The 24395-nt window shown below is 39.7% G+C and overlaps 1 protein-coding gene across 1 annotated transcript in view; it reads right to left on the reverse strand.

Annotated features, from left to right (window-relative positions):
- Positions 1-16594, reverse strand: part of LOC120542482 (slit homolog 1 protein-like) — a 349841-nt gene extending 333247 nt beyond the window's left edge. The window contains exon 1 of the mRNA XM_039774990.1: positions 15885-16594. Coding sequence (XP_039630924.1) covers positions 15885-16072 — 188 coding nt within the window. The 5' untranslated portion in view covers positions 16073-16594. The remainder of the gene's footprint in view (positions 1-15884) is intronic.
- Positions 16595-24395: the final 7801 nt, after the last annotated feature.

Consider the following 24395-nt stretch of genomic DNA (forward strand, 5'->3'; position numbering starts at 1 on the left):
AGTTAATGATAAAATCACAGATTTAGAAACATTTGTAATGAAAGATTTCTGTTTATTGAAACTAGGTTCGACACTCTGTTAAATAATGGTTCTTTAATGGCACTTTAAGGTTCTTTACTGGGTTGTGTGGTTCCTTCTAGAACTATCTTTAATTAAATTTAATTTAATACTGTTTTTCTTTTTTTGTATCAGTATACTGCTGCTGGATTATGTGAATTTCCACCCAAAACAATGTAAAAATGATCCAAGATGAGATTTACCCTCCAATATACTACCCAAAATATATTCCCAATTTCATCACTGTATATTACCAAGACCTTGCAAATGAATTAAAACTGGCAGAAGACAAAACCTAGTCTAAGGATAGTTTGGATATGATATGGAGCTAGTCAGGTCTAGGCTATGTTGTCTTCACAGTCATAATGGTACAGGAGATATTACAAATGTGCTACATATTCTTTTCTCTAGGAAAAGGTGAGAGACCGCATTTTCTATATTTATAGGCAGCTTATGGAAAAAAGAAAAGAAGAAAAACAACAATCTTTAAAACATATGGAGTGAAGACATTATCACCTTATGGAAGAAGGCCCATAGAATTGGAGCAGAGCCTCTCCCCATGCAATGTGTTCTCATTAGAGATGTTATCACATTTGACATTTGAGTGAGAAGGTGACCTGTTTCACCTTACAATTGCAAAATATTAATTGTTAAATAGCAAGCAGAAAGGAACATTTCAATATTTCCCACTGAGCACTAAGGGCAATTCTTAGGTTGCAGATAAAGATAATGGAAAATGAAGAGTTTAGTGTTACAGACTGAACTATATTAACAACCCTCCATCGGTCCACACAGTATCAAGGCAGACTAGAAGCAAAGAAAGAGCCAATCTTGGGTAAGCCTCTTATACAGTGCACGTCACTCATTCATTCAAACTAGAACAGTTCAGAGCTCCAGTTAGCCTAAGAATCACACTTTTTTTTAATGTATATATTTATGTCATAGTTACATTGGAAAATTCACCTTGCTGTGTTTGCAATGAGCCAGAACTGGACAAGAAAAATAATATTTTTCAAAGAGGAATAACAATATTACTTTACTTGTCCAGTTAGCCTGGCTGTATACTGTATACACTATGCTGGTGTGTTACAAAATGCCACCCGCGGACAGGTGATTATTGATGCCCATTTCCCAACCCCATCTTCCAGCTCCACCACCCCAGACCGGAACCATAACTTAGACAGAATGAAATGATGCCCTTTATTCACATGCAATACATATTTTAGTACAGGCTTCATGATATAGTGCATTTTGTGAACATCAGGCAAAAAAAGATATCTATTAAGATAAGCTTTGAAACAATAAAACACAAAATACGCATTAAAAACACTACAAAAGTGCTGATTCCCATCCCAGCCGCTTCACACTCGGCTGCGAACCGATCCAGAGAGAGCTGAAGATCAAATCCTGATGAAGCAAACAGGACAACATCATCTGCAAAAACCAGTGACCCAATCCTGAGCCCACTAAACCGGACCCCCTCAATGCCCTGTCTGCGCCTACAGATTCTGTTCATAAAACTTATGAACAGAATCGGTGACAAAGGGCAGCCCTGGTGGAGTCCAACTCTCACTGGAAAAGGGTTCGACTTACTGCCGGCAATGTGGACCAAGTTCTGACACCGGTTGTACAGGCACCGAACAGCCCTTATCAGGGGGTCCGGTACCCCATACTCTCAGACACAGACACGGTCAAATGTCTTTTCCAAGTCCACAAAACACATGTACACTGGTTGGGAAAACTCCCATGCACATTCCAGGACCGTGCCAAGGGTGTAGAGCTGGTTCACTGTTCCGCGACTAGGACAAAAACCACACTGTTCCTCCTGAATCCGAGGTTCGACTATCTGTTGGACCTTCCTCTCCAGGATCCCCAAATATACTCTTCCAGGGAGGATGAGGAGTGTGATTCCTCTGTAGTTGGAATACACCCTCTGGTCCCCCTTCTTAAAGAGGGGGACCACTACCCCGGTCTGCCAATCCAGAGGCAATGTCCCCGATGTCCATGCGATGTTGCTGAGGCATGTCAACCAAGACAGTCCTACAAAATCCAGAGCCTTGAGGAATTCCGGCCGTATTTCATCCACCCCCGGGGCCCTGCCATCAAGTTTTTTGACCACCTCGGTGACCTCAGTCCCAGAGATGGGAAGGCCCACCTCTGAGTCCCCAGGCTCTGCTTCCTCATTGGACCTGTGGGATTGAGGTGGTCTTCAATGTACTCCCACCACCAATCCACAACATCCCGAGTTGAGGTCAGCAGTGCACCATCCCCACCATACACAGTGTTGACACTGCACTGCTTTCCTCCCCTGAGGCGCTGGATGGTGGACCAGAATCTCCTCAAAGCCATCCGGAAGTCGTTCTCCGTGGCCTCCACAAACTCCTCCCACACCTGAGTTTTTCTCTCAGCAACCACCGAAGCTGCATTCCACTTGGCCTGCTGGTACCTATTAGTTGTCTCAGGAGTCCCACAGGACAAAAGGGTCCTGTAGGACTCCTTCTTCAGCTTGACCCTCACCCTCACCGCTGGTGTTCACCAATGGGTTCAGGGATTGCCGCCATGACATGCACCGAAAACTTTACAGCCACAGCTCCGGTCAGCCGCCTCAACAATAGAGGCACGGAACATGGCCCATTCCGACTCAGTGTCCCCCACGTCCCTTGGGACGTGGTCGAAGTTTTGCTGTAGGTGGGAGCTGAAATTACTTCTGACAAGGGGACTCTGCCAGACATTCCCAGCAGACCCTCACAATACGTTTGGACCTACCAGGCCTGACTGGCATCCTCCTCCACCATCAAAGCCAACTCACAACCAGGTGGTGATCAGTTGACAGCTCCACCCCTCTCTTCAACCAAGTGTCCAAGACATGTGGCAGCAAATCCGATGACACAACCACGAAGTCGATCATCGAACTGAAGCCTAAGGCGTCCTGGTGCCAGGTGCACATATGGACACCCCTATGCTTCAACATGGTGTTCATTATGGACAATCCATGACGAGCACAGAAGTCCAATAACAAAACACTGCTTGGGTTCAGATCGGGGGAGCCTTTCCTCCCAATTATGCCTTTCCAGGTCTCACTGTCATTGCCCACGTGGGCATTGAAGTCTCCCAGCAGGACGAGGGAGTCCCCAGAAGGTATGCCCTCTACCAACCCCTCCAGGGACTCCAAAAATGGTGGGTACTCCAGACTGCTCTTCGGCGCATACGTGCAAAGAACAGTTAGGACCCATCCCTCCATCCGAAGGCAGAGGGAGGCTACCCTCTCATCTACTGGGGTGAACCCCAATGAACAGGCTCCAAGTCGATGGGCAATAAGTATGCCCACACCTGCTTGGCGCCTCTCACCGAGGGCAACTCAAGAATGGTAGAGAGTCCAGCCCCTCTCAAGGAGATTGGTTCCAGAGTCCACACTGTACGTTGAGGTGAGCCCGACTATATCTAGCCAGAACCTCTTGACCCTGCGCACTAGCTCAGGCTCCTTCCCCTTCAGAGAGGTGACATTCCATGCCCCAAGAGCCAGCTTCTGTAGCCAAGGTCCCCACCTTCGGCCACTACCTGACTCACACTGCACCCAACCTCCTTGGCCCCTTCTACAGGTGGTGAGCCCATGGGAAGGGGGACCCACGTTTCCTCTTCAGGCTGTGCCTGGCCGAGCCCCATGGGTGTAGGCCCCGGCCACCAGGCACTTTGCCATCGAGCCCCACCTCCAGGCCTGGATCCAGAGGGGGGCCTCGGTTACCCATGTCCGGATGAGAGAAAACGCCGTCCATAGTAGGTTTGCTGAACAGCTCTTTGTCTCATCCCTCCCCTAGGACCTAACCCTACCAGGGGCATAAAGCCCCCGACAACAGAGCTCCTTGGATCATTGGGACAAGCAAACCCCTCCACCACGATAAGGTGGCGGCTTGAGGAGGTTCCTGCCACAATAAAAAAGCTCTTGATTAAATTTATTGATTTGATGGTGATTTTGATTTATTTGCATACACTAGTGAAGATACAGAAACGGACATCATGGATAAATGATTAGCAATAATAACATTGTACTTAAGCTTTGTTGAATTAAGTAATTGTAGGCTATTCAGGTTAATTAGAGAGTCCATATAACATTTATATGATTACAATTTATGGGGCTGCTGGATAATATTATAATGGTATTAGTTCCATAACTGTAAGCTACCTGAGAGGAATTATCCTAAAGGAAAGTTGTTATACTGCTGTTCAAGGATTTGCTTTTCTTCCACTCATGTAAAATAGATGTGATCTTTATACAGAAATAAGAAATGCAAAAGGAAGAAAATGTCTGCCAAATATAACAAAATTGCACATTTTTTACAATGACCCACCTCAAAAGCATATTTGTCTGAGAGGGTCTTGCAGACACACTAAAAGGAGATGATTCCATTCAAAGCGTTTTTGAGCAATTCACTAACATCCTGCATGGTAAAGAATTTGAAGTTATCATGTAGCTGGTATTCATGTTTATTAGGTCGCATTTCAGGATAGACATCAGTACATAGTCATATCAGATTTAAAATTATTTGCAATTATTTGTAAATGAAATACTTTTAACTGCAGTAGGCTATAGAAGCAAACACTGCCAGTTTGGATTTCTCAAGTAGTTTTTGCCATCATCACTTTTTTCAAGCTTGTTCCAGGATACATAATTCTTAAGGTTCACACTTAACTCTTTGCATTGTTATTTTGTAATGTAAAAAAAAACTTGAATCTTAAAAATGCTGCCTTTCACAATGTACTGCCTGGAACGATCACCTTGTTTCCTCACCCCCTGTACTGGCTCTATGTATAGATACAGTTCATACTGTATATACAGTAAATACATACAGTTTGTATATATGTGTAAATAAAAAAGTATATGTGCAGTGTATATACAGTATACAGTGTATGAATATATATATATATGAATTAAATATATATATATAATATACTGTGTATATATAGTATGTATTGTCACACATGTGTGCTACTTCAAGGCTCTTTTAAAGCAAGCACTACCACAGTAATTGCAGCCCTATTAACCTTTAAGGTCAGTCACATAACATCCCAAAATCAAAATTGGAGAGCGTTAATACTGCTTGAGTGTATTGCTTCATATGGATATGTTTTTGAGGAATAAAACAAATGACCATAAAATAAGAAAAGGATGAAAGAGCTTAAATTCTATACACTGGAAAAACACAGCACATGAAAATAGCCCGGGAACAGATATCAAGAGTTATATGTTAGGTTGGGCCCCAGCTTGAAGGTAACATCTTTATTGTCCTGTATGTATGATTGACCCTTTGTGAACAATTCATAGGAGTTAAGTAAAGTGCCTCAGGGTAGTCTGACATCACTTTGTTCCATATGATCCTTGGAGAGTACTATTAGGAGACATATAAAAAACATCCTGCAGTTTTAAAAATTTCAGCTTCACCTTCTTTAAAATTGATTATAATTATTCCAAAGAAGACAAAAAGTTAATAAAGTTAGGTGAGCAGTACTGTGTGTGGTCATTGGTTCAGAACTGGTGTGGTGCTGAGGCATCGACCGCTGTAAGAGAGAATTCAGGTCCCAATTTGAGGCAGCCCATCTGGGTAGGCTCATGGAATGTGTTTTCTCTCCATCATGATGATCATCTTCCTTTGCTGCTGGAAGAGCTTCATAAACTCTGCATTTCAGTGGCGGCACCTTCTGAGATGCACAGACCTCGGACTGGCCAGATCTCTGTAGATGGGTACACCATGTGGCACAATTCCCCAAGGGTGATCCAGCTCATGGGATCCTCATTGTTGAGTACTCGAGTGGCTGGGCCAGGGTGAGGGGACGCCCACGCAACACCAGGCTGGTGAGTGCGACAACATGCTGTACCAGTGTATGCTTTCTAACCTGACCTGAACCCACAGGATGGTAATTTAAACTGGACTACATTATTTTAGGATTTTTTATGGATCTCCATTTATATGAGATCTGCAATAATCTGTTTAGTTATTACTGAAGATTTTTTTATATGGTATGAATATATCTGAGATAAACAAGTAGGGATATTATTTGTAAATGATCAAAAAAAAGTAACATTTAAATTCATAAGAAAAAATAACCTTTACACAAGTAACAGTTACTGATTGTCCAACAGTTTTCAGAATCTATAGCGAAGTAATGAAAACCTCAACAATCTGAAAGTATCACAGGAAGTAGCAGTTTTTTTATTGTTAATGAATATTTAGTGGCAGAAAAGTATTGATTCACTGAAACATCCAAATTATTTTTACACGTGACAAAAATGTGAAAATGACGCTGTAAACCTATAATTAATGAATGGTTTATCAAATATCATCTGCAAACACATAGCAATAGAGGCTGTGTGTTCCAAACAGCTAACCCTAAAATAACATTTAAATGAGAAATTAACCCATTTATTCTATTGGAGAGGGTATATAATATAAAGGTCTTCTGATTTAACTTACTGTCAAAATGTTTATAACAACCTTCTACTTTGTCTTCTTAAGCATTTCTTTCCCATGTCCCACCTTATACTCAATGTAATTTCCTATCTAAAAAATGTTATTTTTTTGTAGTATGTGAAATTGTCTTTGGCCTGGCTGCTGGTTTCAATCTGAAGTCCTAGCCCTGTCGCCCCAGCAATGTTCTAGGTTTACCCTCGGATGTGTGAACATGTAGGCAAGTTGAACTTTCCAGTTTAGTGATTGGGTTTGAAGGCTTAAACTCCCAGCCATTAAAATGAGGGCTGTTCTTTTTTTATCACATATTTGCAGTTTCTTTTGACCTTTTCCCAATCAAGACTAGGTGTCGCAAGTTAGCAAAGAGTACAGTACTATTTGCTCCCTTAAAGGTATCTACAGGTAAAACTCAATAATATAATACAGGTTCGCACAAGACTGTTCACTGATAGGAGCTAAGCAGCAGCTTGATCTTCACTTCTTGCTGAAGAGGACCAGTTGATGGCACTAAATTTGACAAAGCCACCAAGGAAATCTTATAAGCACTCTTTACATTATGTGGAAAAAAATACCTACTATGATGCCCCTGTATCAAAAAAGTGTGAAGAGTTCTTGTGCAGAAAGAAAAAGAACGTAGAAGATTGTTTTTACAATCGTTTCCCAGCTCTGCACTATCCAGCAGTCACATGATGGTTAGTGCTACTACTAGACATGCAATGCGTCATTAAGTGTGTGGAGGCTGCAGGTTCTTTCATTGTTATTGTGGCTTGTTTATAGTCATTTGATTCTGCACGTAAGGTGTTGCTGCTTAAATTTAGGCAGTTCATAGCCAAGACAGATAGTTGTGAAGCTCTCAGGTTACTTAATGTTTAAATCAATTGAGACAGACCAGGTGCCCGGCGTCCCACTGATTGATTTTATGTGACATGAACAGTGTGTGAAGTTTTGTGTCTCACTAGTCATTAGCAAAAGAGGAACTGACATTATTAGTTAGGTAAGTTAACATTTAAGTTAGACAAGATTGAACACAAAAAGGAAACTTCTGGTATGGCTCTTCCAGAATTGTCATACCAAAATATCCAGAAGAGAGGATAACATTGGAAGGTGGTATGTTTTGTATGTATCGCTTACTGCCTGTGTATTTGTTTAGATTCTTTTGGAAAAAAGCTTTTTCATAGAAATGTTTCCTTAATAAAAGTATGCAATCTATTCTAATTAATATTCCTGCATATTATTGCAGTCTTTTTTTAAAGAAGATATAGTAATTTTTTGGAAGTATTATTTTACAGGTTTCATTTATCTGGGGCTATTTCTCCTAAAACAGCATGGCAAATCTGACAGGCTCAAATGTCATGTAACATATGAAGCAGAAGAAGAGTGAGATTGCTTGAGAAATGCAGGGAAACTTAATCTGAAGGATCAATCTAGTCTGACCCCAGGTTAAGGTCTTCTGTACGAGAAGTGTCCTTTTACTGATATTTCAAAAGCCTGCTTCAAATTATGATTGTCCAGTTAGTTTTTACGTTTTTATGAAATTTCCCCAGAAAGAATGATCAGCGCACTGGGTTTTATGGTTTTTGTTGTTTTAACTATCATTTTTAGTTGTGGTCTGTTTGCTGTAGATGCAAATAGGACCACCAAGTATAAGGGCAGTTATACCATCCATTACTACCTCTTGGTTTTGCAAAGAACGACTTGGAGTCACAATTATGCCAGTTGCCTCTCTCACAATACACACTGTGGTAACTGTGACTAACGAAAATGTTGAGAATTCATATCTTAACAGTTTTCTACATAAAAGCCTGTTAAAGTGTGGTGAGTATCAGCTAAAAGTCTTGTTATCAACCCAGGCTACAGGAAATCATCTTTGAAAGAGAAGGTTGAAGTTGGAGCCACATCTGGGGAGGTGTTAAGGTTAATCTTAATTTGCGTTAAAAGGTTGAAAGATATCTTTTATTATTTTAAATGTATTATACATTTACAGTATGATTTTGTGTACAGATTATATTCGGGAGATGTAATATCTGTGACAAGGTTAAGATAACAGGTGGTCATTGCCTGGAACACCTTGAACTGTGACCTTGAGCTGTGTAGCAGCACTATGGTGGGCATTACATTATATTAGTAAAGTGTCATACTGTCACGATGTTTAGGATGAGTTTAAAAAGCAATCTTAATTTTATTCACTTTAGAAGTCGCACAACATTTCTTGATAACAAGTGTGGCTTGTGCCTCCTCCAGACCGCGAGGGGGCGTCCGTCCTGGTTATGCTGAGGGCCTCGGGTACAGGGCTTGGAAGGCCAGCCCTGTAGGGACCCGTGGCCACCGCCAGGCGGCGCCCCGGTGCCGGAATATCCCGTGTGGTCGCCCAGGGGGACCATAGGAGGGCTTGTGCCTCCTCCAGACCGCAAGGGGGCAATCGCCCTGGTTGTATTGGGGGCCACGGGTAGAGGGCTTGGAGGCCCAACCCTGTAGGGGCCCATGGCCACAGCCAGGCGGCGCCCAGGTGCCTGAGGAACCGTGGAGCCCAGCACTTCCGCCACACCAGGAAGTGCTGGGGGGAAGAGAACAGGAGACACCCGGACGGCTTCCAGGTGCACAGCCGGCACTTCCGCCACACAGGGATGTGTCCAAAGGAGAGTGCCGGGAAGCAGCTGGAGCCCATCTGGGTTCCAATTTAAGGGGCCGTCTCCCTCCAGTCATTAGTGGAAGTCGGGTGGCAGAGAGACGGAGCTGGAGAGGGGACTGGAGGCGGCCAAGAGAGAGAGGCACAGTGACTGAGAGGCCTGAACTTTGGGGAATCGGTGCAAGAAGCACTGGGGTTTGTGCACGTTCAAATTGTAAATATTTGTAAATAAACAGTGTGTGGTGGATCCAACAAGGTCCGTCTGTCTGTGTCCGGGTCACCTTCCACACAAGCTACCATATAATACACAATCCTTTTATATAAACAGCATCAAACATTAATCAAATTTTGGATTATGTGTAAATGACACTAGGCACAGTAAAGCAAAAGGACCCAGCGCTAGATACAACAAAGAAACATCATTGTCAGAGAAAGAGAAAAATAAACAGTCAAATGCTGCATCCACATTTAAAAAATAAAGACCTCTTCTCAAAATACTTCATATAGGAAGGCCTACTGACAATTATTATATGGCTTTTGTGTTTTTAATTTTCAGATGTGATAGAAGGTCAAGGTACGTTATTATTGTTTACAAATGTATTGTTTCAGTTCACGCACAATCTGACTTGCTTAGGATCACACTGTGAGTCAGAGGTGGAAAACGGTAACAGCAACTTTATGGTTTAAAATCTAACACTCGAGCAGCTAAGTAACCTGTCATGCGTTGTTTAAAGTGAACAGCCACACATAATAACTCTCAGTACACAAACTGTGATAATTATAGAACAACTATACTGAAGGAACAGAATAATATATCATTTTATATTTTATGTTCTGCCTTAAATCAAGCATTTCATAAGTAAGCACTGCACTTAGTCAAATATGCTTTTGTTATCTTTCACAATACAGTAAATTGCAGTAAAGGAATGAATAATGAAGAATGAATGAATATTATGTTAATGTAGGATAGGAACATTTTTTGGTCTTGTACACCTGTAAACAATGGTACTAGGTCAGTGGTTCCCAAACTTTTCTATGCCATGCACCTCTAGAAAATGCCTGATTTATGTTTGTATCCCCTATATATATTTTACATTTGAAAATGAGTCAAATTTCGAACTACAAATTGAACCACATACGGATGCAGGTGAAAAAACTGAACTCAAAAAATTTAATCTGGTGCAAAAGATTTACATAGAAATTGAGCAATTAACAACGTGTCTGCCTGGGGGGTTGCCAACCAGGATCTTGAGCATTTTCGTTGGGTGGTGGGTGCGACAATGCACTGTTCCGGGGCATGCGCCCTAACCCTCCCTTTATATATCTTATTAATCTTGTAAATGTGTCCCCAGGATGCTTAGACACTTGACTGATGATCCAGGGGATGGGGAAATGTCACAAGAGCAATCATCAAGGGGTTTGGGGGACTGGAGACCTCGGGGAAGCAATGGGTGCCGGTGCGCCGAAAAGCAATGAAACACAGTTGACGAGCCTTGTCCCCTGATAACACCTGCAGTGCAGTTCAAAACCAGATGCGCTGCACAGTTAAAATTGCTCCACAAACACCAGGACTGGCAGCAGAAGAGATGGGCGTGTAAGCAACAGCAGGTGTTGCATTCAATTCAGTGCTCCCCATCCCACCTAGCAAAAATCTCAATCAATCCCTATATCAGTGACGCTTCATGATCAGGACTTGCACAGAAATCAATGCTAGACTTCGCCTACTGTAAGGATCAGTCCAAGGTCCAAATTACATTCTCTTAAAAAAAGTTTTTTTGCCTTTACAATTCTGTGAACAATTCATTCACAGGTGAAAACTGAGCGCACAATGTGAATTTTTTTCATATCATAGAACAGGAGCACTAACTAATAAATGGCCTACAAATTTCAGCACATTGAAAGACACCGATAGCACCATGATAAAGTCGGACAATGCACCTTATTAAGTTTTGGCAAATCGCGATGGAGCTTGGCTCTTTGTCACACCCCTAGAAACACCATCTCGCACCCCGTTGGGGGGAGAGGGGCACCCCAAGTTGGGAACACCGGTACTAGGTAATTATTCTTTGTTAAGTGCCTTGAGATGATGGCTACCATAAAAAGGTGCTGTATTAAATAAAGTTTTTTTTTATTAGCTACCTGCTAGTGACTTCACTAGTGATATGCCAGCCTCAGCCTACTTTGATGAGAAAGGATCTAATTAGTGCGCTCGAGTGGCTGGCCTCGTGCCATCCCTAACTTAAAAATATTGGCATGGAGACTAAGAAGTACAATAAAAAGTATTTATTACAAAAAATGTAATACAGCGAAATAGACACAAGATATGTACCTAGCTGTCTCACTGGGCCTAAGTAAACAAGTCTACTGTACAACATGCAAACTTCACACATTCACAAGGAGATGCATGATTTGAAGCCCAGGTGTTTGATTTGCGGGGTAGTATCTCTAACCACTGTGCCACCACGCCATCCCACCTAGTCATAGTATTTGCACTAAAAGTCCAGCTTCCCTAATGCTAATCAAGTAGATCGGCCACCCTCCACATAAATTTATTATAAGCAGTACCAGCACTAGGAGCTATTGCAGTACACTTCGGTATTATGTTGTAAATGTGTACATATTTACTGGAAGAGTCACTTTTAAGCCGTTCAAGTTAAAAACTCCCTTTGCATATCAAATATTCTTCATTAAAACCTGCAACACACTAGCTGCACCACATAGGCACACACATTGATATAACAGAAAGACCACTGAAGGATCTGCATCTGTGACACTCTGTACATACACAGCATAGACCTGAGTCACAGAGAAATTGAATTATTTCATGAAAATAATTTGTGTATGTTTTAAACCACTAACTCTTGATTTCAAATCACTGAAACTGCAACAGAGGCATATCTTCAGAAATTTTATAGCTAAACTCAATCAAAACAACTGCTTCCTTATTTAATACAGCTGTTTCTTTGCAGATACATTATGAATCTCTTTTACAATGTATAAAGAGACACTGGCAGTGTATATTCAATGCTTTGTGTGTGTGTGTGTGTATGTGTGATGTAATACATCCAGGCAATCCATTGTAGATGCTTCTTCTCTGTCTAGATAATAGGGATTTTTAAAACATATCGTCAAGAGACCTTGTGAAAAGAATCACAAATGTCAGGGGAACCAGAGGGCTGAACATCTGAGGCAGCACTTACCTAGTAAAAATATTGTGTAAATCCATGGCTAGAGGTGTCAGATTTATAATACCTTTTTTGAACTTGTATGGCTGATCCAGCAGGTATTTCACAGTCCGCATAAATGACTGCAAGGTCAGTTAGAACATTTTCTTTTTGGGGCAAGTATAAATTGATTTCTGCTCTTTCCTCTCACATTTTCACATCTTCTCAGTTCAGGTAAATTGGAGCCTCTCAGCAGGGAGGCTCAGACAAGTATTTGTCGGCAGCTGGATTATAGCCTGTCTGCTCCAGGATGTAATGTGTTTGAGTGGTTACAGTTAGATAAGAGATGAGGCTTAATGCAAGATTAGGGCTAATACTCATGAATGTGGGGGGTGAGGTTGAAGTCACAGCCTGTAGATAATCATTGGGTGACTTGAAAGAAATACATTTCTTATTATTGGCTGAAGTCGAAGAACGGAATGTTTCATTGAACTTTCAAAATTTGGGCCCCATAAATAAAATAACATATAAAAAATAGATTGCTGTATGCGAAGAGCTGTCAAGTTACCAGCTTTGTGCCTTTATGTTGGATCCAGAAGAAGAATTACAAGCGAGTTGAAGCAAAATTCTAATAATGACTGCATCCCTATGGTTTAACGCAAAAATCTGAAGAAACTATACTTTGGAAATTTAATAATGATTGAATGGGGGTATGCTGATGATACTCGACTAGGATTTCATGTCATCAAATTATCCCATTTTACTTGTTTCTCATGAAGCAGTAAACTGAAAGAGGGTGGTCTATTTTGTAAATTTTACATACTGTTGTTCTTTGTGGTATGGTGACAATTTCTGTTCTGATTGCTGTCTATGTGATGTTTGCACATTCTTCCCATGTCCTAGGGACTCTTCCCTGTGTACACCAGTATACTACCATATGCTAAAGATGTGTCCATTAATTGGCCCCTTGGAAGGGCAACTGATTGTATGCTACAGAAACGGAATATATAATTTTCTGTAAATAATAATAATTTAGACTATTAACCTTACACAAATTAAAAAGCATCTGCTTACCGCAAAAATAAAGAAAATGCTATGATCACATTGCACAATTTACATACTGATTTAAAGAAATATTTTGTGTTTTTGAGTAGTGTGTTGGCACAATGAGTAATGCTGCCTCGTTAGAAGACGTCCACCAGTTCTAATTGACATTTGGCTACCTTTTCAATATTGTCTGTATAGTCTCCATTTCTCCATGGAGGTTCCATTTTACAGCCCAGAGCCATCCAGTTAGTTTCATGGGTGATTTGATATTCACCTTGCTGCCTGTGATTGAAGGTATTTGAGTCTGAGTGGAGTGATGGGCTGGCACCCTTTCCAGGACTGGTTTCTGCCTTACACCCATTTTTGTCACCATAGGCGTCTCATGAACCTTAAAAAAATGGATAAAAGGGACTTTGTATTTCATTCATTCATTCATTCATGGACCTGCTTATTCCAATCCACGTTCATGGATGGCTGAAGCCTATCCTCATAATTGGGCAGAAAACCAACCATGAACAGATACCGAGATTCCCTAATCATCATAATATATACCATCTAGGAATGTGGGAAGAAAACAGAATACACAGAGAAAACCTTTGCAATACCACGAGAATGTGCAAACAGCACCCATAGTGACATGCTGAGGTGTAAACCACTGTAAACTAGTATATGAAAGTACAAAACGACACATTAATACATATAAAATGAAAGCAGAAAAGATTGGCAAACATTTACATGACAGAATTGATATAGTGATGGTCATAAAATTCTTATAATTGTAATAACATTGGTGAACTTTTATTTCATTATAGAGGACCTTTTAAAAGTGGCTGGCAATTAAACATGAATTACTGAAATGAGAAGGATAAAGCAGATATGAGCAGGCCAGATGAAAGTAAAAGAGGTGATTTTTTTGGACATTAAATACAGTATATATATTGACTAAACAGAAATGAGAAAACCACAAACAATGCAAAATAAAGTATGTTTAGTCTTAATAGTATAATAATTATCTACAGACAAACCACTCAAACCTAATTTTTTAAATCTCAATCTATAATGCAGCAATTATGTATCCTAAGACTTGTTTTATCTTATAAAGTAAACAGCACTTAAATCATGATTATACTGTGCAAGTCCTTAGTGATTAAATCATCCTTACCACAGAAACAGAGCTGGAATGAGACACATTCCAAACCACTCGGAATTAAGTCCGGTTAAAATGTTCTCACTTTAGATGGCTGTCCCCGCTAACGTCTGCATGATTTTCACAGATATGTCATTTACTGGAGCACACCAGCATGTGCTATTGATCCTCCTCGTAACAAGGTACCTTAGATCGATATGTGGTAAATGAATCATGTGCTTAAAATACATATACATCTTAAATAGGGCTGAAAGAAGCTTTAATGGTGCCAAAGATTTTAGAGCAAGCAGCATATCCTCTGGCAGTCTGTTCTTTTACCTGTCCTCTCCAAGTTTATTTAAATTCTATTATTTTCTATGTTGTTTTAAAAAGAGATATTTGTCCAAATAAAATGAAAATCATTTCAATGTATTTAATACAAGCCCAATGATGTCAAAATCATCTCCTCTTGCAACAATCTGTATGACTTCAGTTTCCAGTGGTTTAATGTAACTCCTTCTTCATCATTTTTGTCTTATGTGCTCGTACATCATTTCAATTTATTTAGAAATCCTAAGGGATTTTTTTTATGTCTCATTTAAGCTGTTTCAGCTTGTTTGAGAGTTTCACATTGTAAATATAATAACTTATTTTTTTGCGGCTCATCAGCCACAGCAAAATGCAGGCATGAGTAAAGTACAGTACATTACTGTTTGTCGTCTCAAGGCTAAGCTTGATTAATGACTCCTAGCTCAGTGATTTGTGCGAGAGCCAAGGGGAAGAACTAATTTTAAATAAACTTCTTTTGCTTGTAGCATATAAAAATGAAAGCTTAAGATAACATACGTGCATTCAGACTCTCAGAAATGCATGAAACATAAACAGCAGCTGAATAAATTAACAAAACTTCCTTTTCCTTAATATTGCCTCAGATTAAATTGATAAAAGTACCAAATGTAACATTGCGGAAACAGCTTCTTTTTTTAAAGGATGAGATCTTTGTGCCAAGCTTGACACAATTGTGATGAACATTTCATGCAGTAGAATGAGATATAATTTGTGTGTTTTAAATATTATTGAAATGTCCATCTGAATGTATAGTGGGTGTACTTGCTCTTCCACTGATTACATTTGCTTACAAAGTAATACAATGAAACTTCTGTATCTTATTAAATGTATGGTTGTATGCATTTTTGTATTGTTATTCTTGCAGTATTTCTTCTAAAAAAAATAAATGAATAGTCACCGAACAACAACATCATCTCTTTTTAACATGACAGACAATTTGGTGTCATGTAGCCCGTCATGATCAACCAACAATCAGCCATCATAAGAAACCAACGAGGTAGTAACAAGTCGGACCAGACCCAGAGTGTAAGAGCCAGAAGTGCTTGAATACTTACAGTCTCTCTGTATTCCTGGGGATATTCCTGGGCACAGCTTTGATTCCCAGTCCATGGCAATCCACTGTGGTGCCACTGCACGTGCAGAGTGCAGGGCAGCTACTAGCATAGCTTCCACACAAGGTACCCCACAGGGCTAACCAGACCCCAGCTTTCACCAGTCTAATGCTGCTCCCTTGTAGAGGCATAACGAGTCACTGTCTCCTGACAGTTAGCAGATGTGAAAACCTTTATCTCAGTTCCCACCAAGGTGCCAATAAAAGCACGATGAAAGGATGGCAACAATGTCTTGAGAAACAAACAAAAAAGAAAATCTCCAAAAGCTTCAGTGACTGAAAGCACAGTTATGATACAATAGGCAATTACAGTTCTTTATGCCTCAATTTTCTTCTATAGCCAGCTGTTTTTTTTCTCTTTATGTAAGATCTCCGTGTACCCTATCGTGCCCACGTCTTCTTTGCTTCCTCTCAAGCCTTCATCTGATTACCAATAAAAAAGGAAGAGGGAGAGAGGAAAAAAAGCAGACACACACTCTCTCGCTCGCTCTCTTTCTTACACACACAGCAGTCATCCATCAAAAAGGGCTACAAATAGCAGCTGACTCCTCCCACATCACCCCCCTCCCAGTACCCTGCCTGAACTCCGTCTCCCTCATCCCAGCATTACAGCAGTCACCACAGACAACAGAGGGACAACCTTGAATAATCCAAATAATAAAACAAATATCTCAGTCTGCTTCATCTTGCTCGCTCTCTCACAAAAACACACCAAACAGTCGTGCAGATGACAAGATTGTGTGGGAGGAATTGCAGATTTGGAGCATGACGGTGCTGAAGTTCCATAAAGAAACAAGTTTAAGGGGGAGTGTTACTGAGTGCTGCTACATTCAAATGCAAATCCATATGTTCTACCTGCTTTAGATGGTGATGGTTGAGTATATGCAATATATGTACAAAAAGCATACAATGAATAAGATTATGATTTGAAAAAATATCTTTAACATCTGCAGACACCAAATGCTGAACTTTTTTGAATTCTGCAGAGGTTTTTTGCGCAATCTGGTAAAGTCTAAATGCATATTACATTAAACATATATGTTCCTGTAATGTGCAGCACTTACCTCAATAGATAGTCAGCAACATTGACAGCGGCCGGAAAGAAACTGTAGTTTATGGCATCTATTATGTGCTTTCAGCAGTACTTCAGATGTTATTTTGTAAACATGTTTCTTTTTATCAACTCAGTTTTATCCACGTATGGCTTGTTAGGGATGAACACAGGACTCTGTTTACTCACAGCTGCTTACTTAAACACTGTTACACAAGCCTCTGTTCACTGCTGTTATATTTGCACAGATATTTAGGTCTGTATATGCAGAGAACTGATTACTTCAATTCTGGTGATCTGAATAACAGCCACATTGGTCTATTGTACTGTTTTCAGTTAAAAATGTTTTATTCAACAAGGAAAATAAAATTCAGAAAGATATATGGTAGACCAAGAAGAGCTCTGTGAATTGCAAACACACATGCAAGCCATTTGATAATGAAGCAGCCATCTGTCGTTTTAAACCTGTCACAATCTCATATATTTCCCAAATAGAAAACAGACATTTTAATTATGGGAGGCACCTCAGCATGTCAATAATTAGGAACTGAGAGAATCATCACTTTTTTTTTTTTTTTTTTACCTTTTTTCCCCTCTGCCTCTCCAGGGGCTAAATTAAACCCTTGAAATTGAGAGTGTGGAGGAGATTCTGTGGATTTAACCATTTGTTCTCCATGTGTACATATTCTGCTTTAAGGCAGATTTCCCTTTTCACACTGATTACACTTCAAATATACAAATGGTGCAAAATTTGATTAAAATGGTGTAGGCAGCGGGGTGAAAAATAGATTTTATAATGACAACAATGGTGCTGCTTTTGCAGAACACTGATTGAGCACAGTGAGTTGCAAATGTTCAGTTACCTTGAAAAATACAAATTTGTGACACAATAAAAAGTACCAGAAAAGCATGTTAAATATCAAGCAAATATGGAAGTCAAGGTCAGAGGCCTTCTTTATTTTTAATAGAACATTTACACATTTTTACTCCTCTTTCCCTAAAACAGCTCAGATCAGTGATGGGGAATATTTTACAGTGCACTGCCTCATACAAAAAAGGCCAGTCACATTAAGATTACATCAGGAACACTGCTGGGGTTTTATTTTGTAGTCCTGCTCCATCTTGTGGATAATGGGAGTAATACCTGCAATGTCCATTGTGGTGATGCTCGAAATCCTGGAGATTCTATGGAGCTTCCAAAAGTTGCTTTTTGGATGAAATAAAAAAATAGAATGAACTTTTACATCATGTGATCATTTGGAAAATAGTATTGCTTATTAAAGAGTGTAAGACACCACAGTTTGTTTTTTGTTGCTAAATTATTAAGGAAAATTAAGATTTCAAAAATGAAAAAACAGTGCATACATTTAAATTACACTTGATGAACAGCATTTCTCTTAGAAAATATAACAAATAAAAAATATATGACTAAGGTTCTTTTTTTACTCACCTTGTCCAATGTATAACAAAAGAAAGACAAAGAACTGTCCACAATGGGATGCCAGTTCTTCACAGGCACACTTAATCTTATCATGTGTGAACATGGTGAGCCAAGCCACGGACAACAAGAGGGCAAACGACTAAGCATTGGGCAGATTTCATTACGTAACCAGAAGTTGTATTCACATACTGTAAATATCAACAACAACAATTTTTTTCTTATACAGACCAAGATCACACAAGCAAAGCCTCAATGGGCTTTAACAGGTACTGTTTTTTTTGACAGCTCCCCAGCTTTGACTCCCTAGGAAGATAAGAAGAACTCCCAAAAAAAAATCTTGTAGGAAACCCCCTTCCCGGTAGGTTGGGTGTACAATGGGTGTCAAAAACAGGGGTAAATACAATGCACAAAAAAAGAACACAAGTAATCTTCTTCACAGAGCTACAGTAGAGTGCCAGTCTATCACGGCCACTTCAGAAATACAATACAATAGTACCAACTACAAGGTAAAATGCAAGAATGGATTAAACCTCACAATAACTACAAAACTATCACATATAAGGATACATATTTATGCAAAAACATCAAAAACAAAATGTCGACATGATTTTATCAATTAAATTAATGAAAACAGCCTTGTGCTATTTTCCATAACCTTTAAAAATGTTCAAATTTTCTTACTGTCAATGCAATCATTATAACTTCCAATATGATTGAAATATTTGTTTCTAGTCCCCATGGTGCAGAAATATCAAAGTGAAGGGACGATACAGCACATCACATGATAACCTAATGAAGCGGATGCAAATTACCAGACAAAGAAACGGCAATAAATAATAGCAATGAATATATTATATATATATATATATATATATATATATTCATGCTAGAAGATGAGCTGGACTCACTGTAGAATAATAATGAGAACTAATTACATTTAGATATAACCACATATGATGTACAGTATCTTGTTTTGTGTTTCATTTTAGCTGGTTATCCACTCAAAGAAACCCTATGTTTGCAAAAATGGATGGAAGAGATTTGCTTCTTGAGCTTATCCAAATTGAAATTTGCAGTAAACCCAACAATACCTGAATAATCATGGCGGCACAGTGTTTAGGCATGCTGCCCCACAGCTCTAGAGTCCTGGGCTAGTTTTCAAGTTCTCCCCTTGTCTGTTCCCTGGGACTGTGTGTGTGTGTGTGTGTGTGTGTATGTGTGCATGAGTGAGCCCCCCTCAGTGAACTGCTGCTCTGCCAGGCTCAGTGCACTCAGTGCTGCTGGAATACACACACCAGCTCCCTGTGACCCAGAATGAGATAACAGATTAGAAATGCATGACGAACGGACATATCAGCGAGTGAATGTGTAGGAACGAAATTAGGTTGGTAGTAAGGTCCATTAGGGTTAGGAGACTGAAGTGGACAGATAGCATTTTGGAAAATAAATGCTTGCAAAGTTTTTCCTTCCATTAGATAAAGGAACAGATTAAGTCTTAGTTATAGATGAGTTTTGAGGAAATGATACAGTATATATAGTCTGTGGACTAGAAATATTGCAAATATATTGGATTTTATTTTCTGATATATCTCCTTCATGTTGTAAATGGCATCCCAAAGTGCTTGAAAAGGTTGAGCACAGGCAGATTACCTGGATCCTTTTGGGGGGGTGTTGGGTTCTTACAGAGGCAAGCCTGGAAGAGGCAGCCCTGTGGTTTACCCACAAGATCACACTCGCTGATAGTGCAGCCTATGTGAAGTAACTTGTTTTCAAAAGGCTCCAATATGGCACATTCTACCATACTTTTCAATTCACATTGCTCGGGTTGAGTAATTTAAAAAATGTGCTCCCCTCAGTTAACTAAGCCTATGTTTTCATTCCGACACATTCAGTGTGATTGTTTGTTTCCCACAAGTAAATTCCCCATGCCTTGGAAGCACTTCCATTAAAGAACATTCAGAGTTGTGCAGAATGAAACACGAGACCTCATCATACATGATGTGCTGACTGAATGTTAGTCTGCTGGGACGGACAAATGCTGAAGAAACATAATCAGTAACAACAGTGAACACTCTAATAAATCTGTAAACTTTACAGAGAGAGAGAAAACTGATTCAGCTTTATTTTAAAACCTAGATCTTATGTATATATATTATAAGTAGAAGTATGAGTATAGTAAACACTGTAAAGTTTATGAGTATTTTCTATATTTTCATCATGGTTTCATTGGTTTTTTGGTACATTGAGCAGTTCATAGAAAACAGTTCTTTGAAAGAAGAGCACTTACGTTACTCTAATTTCTAAATCAGTTATCCATTGCTAGCCAGCAACAATTGAGCATAAGAGATAACAGTCTGTGACCAGGCTCAGTCCCACCAAGACAGTTTTACAATTTACAGCAATTAAAATAGTATCAAGGAGGAGAAACAACGTTCAGTGGGCATGAGGAGTACTCAACATGGCTGACAACTGAATGTGCATTGTTTCAAATTGTTTCAAATTGTTTGAAATGATTAGCTCTGGTGTCTTAATAATGATTCACTATACTGAGGAAACCAAAACACAGATGCTGAATGAACTATATGGAGTTCTGAATCATTGTGGGCTTCGTAGTTTGCTATTATCATATCGGTGTACAGCTAATGAATATTACTGTTCTTCATACAGGACGTTATTTGAAATTTTACAGATTTATATCAAAAGTAATTATTATATTTCAACAGGAATAAGTTACATCTTCTCCTATTCTCCCATTTATTGTTAAGCACAAAACAACTTGTTTTTTATTTAGCGTACAGTATTAACACATCACTGTGGAATCTGACAAGCAAATAAAAATACAAATGTCCTGTTTGATTGCTGGCAGCATGCCATGATACTGTGCATTATGCTGCATTTTGATAGAAATGTACAAACCATGCAGTAATTTGTACAACATAGCACAAGTTCAGTAAAAATATAATAAACACTTGAAGGAATTGTATCTTGTGGCTCATAAAATGGAACTGCAAGACGAACAACTAAGTTTAAATCTAGCACTTTCCAGAAATGGTCTTTAATAAATTTCACCCGCAGTTACACAGTTTAAACCTCAAACATGTTAGTATGCTATAGTGCCTTGACTGATACACCAGAGCAGCAGTTAAAATATAACACTTTTATTTTTACTGCCACAACTAACTGCACCGGTGTGCTTAAAGAGGTAGCAATCATCTCTGTTACAAAAGATTTCAGTGTTGGTGAATGTCTGAAGAATAACACGTTGGAGTATTGTAGTTAAAGAATGCTTTGAGGTTTTTTTTTGCACAATTTACGGTCAGGATGTTTATACAAGTTGCTTAGCAACAGTGGCCCCCAAGATAAATGCATATTTACACACAGTGCATACCATTGGTTTGCTTATTTTCACTATCAGGTGTGGACTTGCTTATAATCTCAGGTAATCATCTTAAGGAGAAAATAACATTATTACAATTATTCAGTCATTTTCAGTTGAGTTAGGTGGATTTCAAAAATAAAATAATTTTCTAAATGTTTGATGCATTTATGCCAAAAGTTAGAAGCAGCAAATTTACTAAAAGACCTTTACAATACATTAACTGGGCAAAAAGAAAGAACTTGTCACAGGAGAAGTTAGTAAAATTTACACCCGACCATCCATCCGTATCCTATTACCACTATTGTTACTAAGCAGTTGTTGGGAGCCAGTTAGTTTATGGCGCACGGTAGAAACCAAATAAGAATGGAATGCTAAGCCATAGGTTGAAACACTTACTCTATCAAACACTGACTTGTCAACCCTCACTTGCATTGTGCAAATTTACAGTCTCCAGTTAGTCTAACAAGCTGGTATGTTGGCGCTCCAGAGGAGAATGAAGACACAGACAGAGTGTACAATGCACAGAGAAAGAGGCCGCAAGCTGTTAAGCACAGAGGCACGGGACAACATAAAATATTATCCAGTCAGAAAAAAATGTTTAAGTGAATGATTACCATAAATGCTAAAATTACAAATAATAATAATTATTACTATAATTAATAATGAATGACAATTACTGTAATAATGCATTACATATTGCTATTGCTCAAAATAAACTCAAAAACTATTAAAGTAATAATAATAATAATAATAATTCTTTACATTTATATTGCACTACTCAAAGCAATTTACAAAAAGAGTGGGGAGCCACTTCAACCATAACCAGTGTTCAGCAACCACCTGGATGGCAGCCATTTTGCACGAGAACGCTGACCACACATTAGCTATTAAGTGGTTGAGGGATGAGAGAGAGACAAATAGAGACAGTAGATGATTAGAGAGACCTGGAATAACTAAGCCATGGAGGGCAGTTTAGCCAGGACATCAGGATACGCCCTACTCTTTACAACCGATACCCAGGGATCCTTATGACCATAGAAAGTCTGGACCTTTTATGTCTCACTCGAAAAACAGCATCATTTTTCACAGCAGCGTCCCCATCGTTGCACTGGAGCATTAGGATCCACATTCAGACCACAGGGTAAGTGTCCCCTGATGGCTTCACCAAAAACAACTTCCAGCAGCAACCCAAGCTTTTCCTGGTTGGTCTCCCATCTAAGTACTGGCCTGGCTTGAACAGGTATAGCTTCAGGTGAATGACCTGTTCTGAAGTGCATGTGGTAGGAATGCTAGCAAAATAGTAAAAGAAAGTTGATCTGGACAGCTGCCCTGACTAGGAAGGGGAGCAACACTCACTCAAGTGGGTCGACAAGAAGCCTAACATGCAAGTCATGCGATGTGAAAGGAGCAATGGAATATTCCGAGAAAATAAAATTCTTGCCACGCATGCATGTCTGAGGCTTACCTTTTAGGGTCAGCAGAGGTAAGCACTTCCACTCCAGAACACAAGGGGGTGCGGTCGCTGACTTTATTATCTCTTCTTTCACCCACAGTCCCAATAAATCACCATTGGCATGAGGAGATGTCCTTCAATAAGTGCAGGCATCTCTAAAAACCAGCTCATGCTCCCACCACTATTCCGTGGCCTTCAGTAGGAGCCCACTTGGTGCAAACTCAGCGGGATGACACTGCGTTGTGAGCAATGTCTGCTTGCTCCTCTCAGAGCCACTTTCAACTGCTTGCCTCCACATTATCACACCAGCTTAGCCATGATCGTGCCTCTCTTTACTTTTCATTTCTTTCGTTTATCCCCCAAATGCTTCTTTTTGTTTCTTTTTCCCTTTTCCAGATCTATCCTGCTTTGGTTCCTTTTATCCCAAAGGGTGCCTTAATTACAGACCCTAGAGCATTAATGTGGAAACTGGCTGAATGGCATGTGTCTGCACATGTATGCATGCTCCACCATTTCCCTCATCAACACCCCAGTGCTCCTCTGCAACGCTGCCACACACATCTACGCTCCTCTGAGCCTGAGCGCACTGATTTCACTAAAATCTGCATTCTGTTACAGACCGCAAAATGTGCTTTATCATACTCATCCAGTGTTTAATCAATAAATGAGTTAATTAGTGTAATCACTTAAGAAGGATTGCTTAAATAAATTCTGCTTAGTGTCAACAGCATACAAATGAAAGTTAAAATTGTTTTCTAATAACATATTCTAAAATAGGAAACAATTTGAAGGGGAAAAGAATTGGCTTTTAGGTAACATTCATGCCGATTTCAAAACTCTTCCAAAATATGACATGGAAAAGGTCTTGGGCCTCAGTTACTGAACAGAACTAATCAACATATACAAACAGAATGCACACTGTGATCTCAAGATGCAGGTCTTCAGAGTGCTCCATGGATAAATAGTACACCTATGGGTCGCCGAGTGTTTAACTACAGGGCCAAAAAGCTGGAAGACAATCTGCCTGCTTCCAGAAGGGCCACTGTGCCTGGGCCTTGTAATCACAGCATTTAAATCCATGCTGAAGGCCCACTACTTTAGTCTAGCATATCCTGAATAGAGCTGCTAAAC

This window comes from Polypterus senegalus, chromosome 1 (assembly GCF_016835505.1).
Source record: "Polypterus senegalus isolate Bchr_013 chromosome 1, ASM1683550v1, whole genome shotgun sequence".
Classification (NCBI taxonomy): domain Eukaryota; kingdom Metazoa; phylum Chordata; class Cladistia; order Polypteriformes; family Polypteridae; genus Polypterus; species Polypterus senegalus.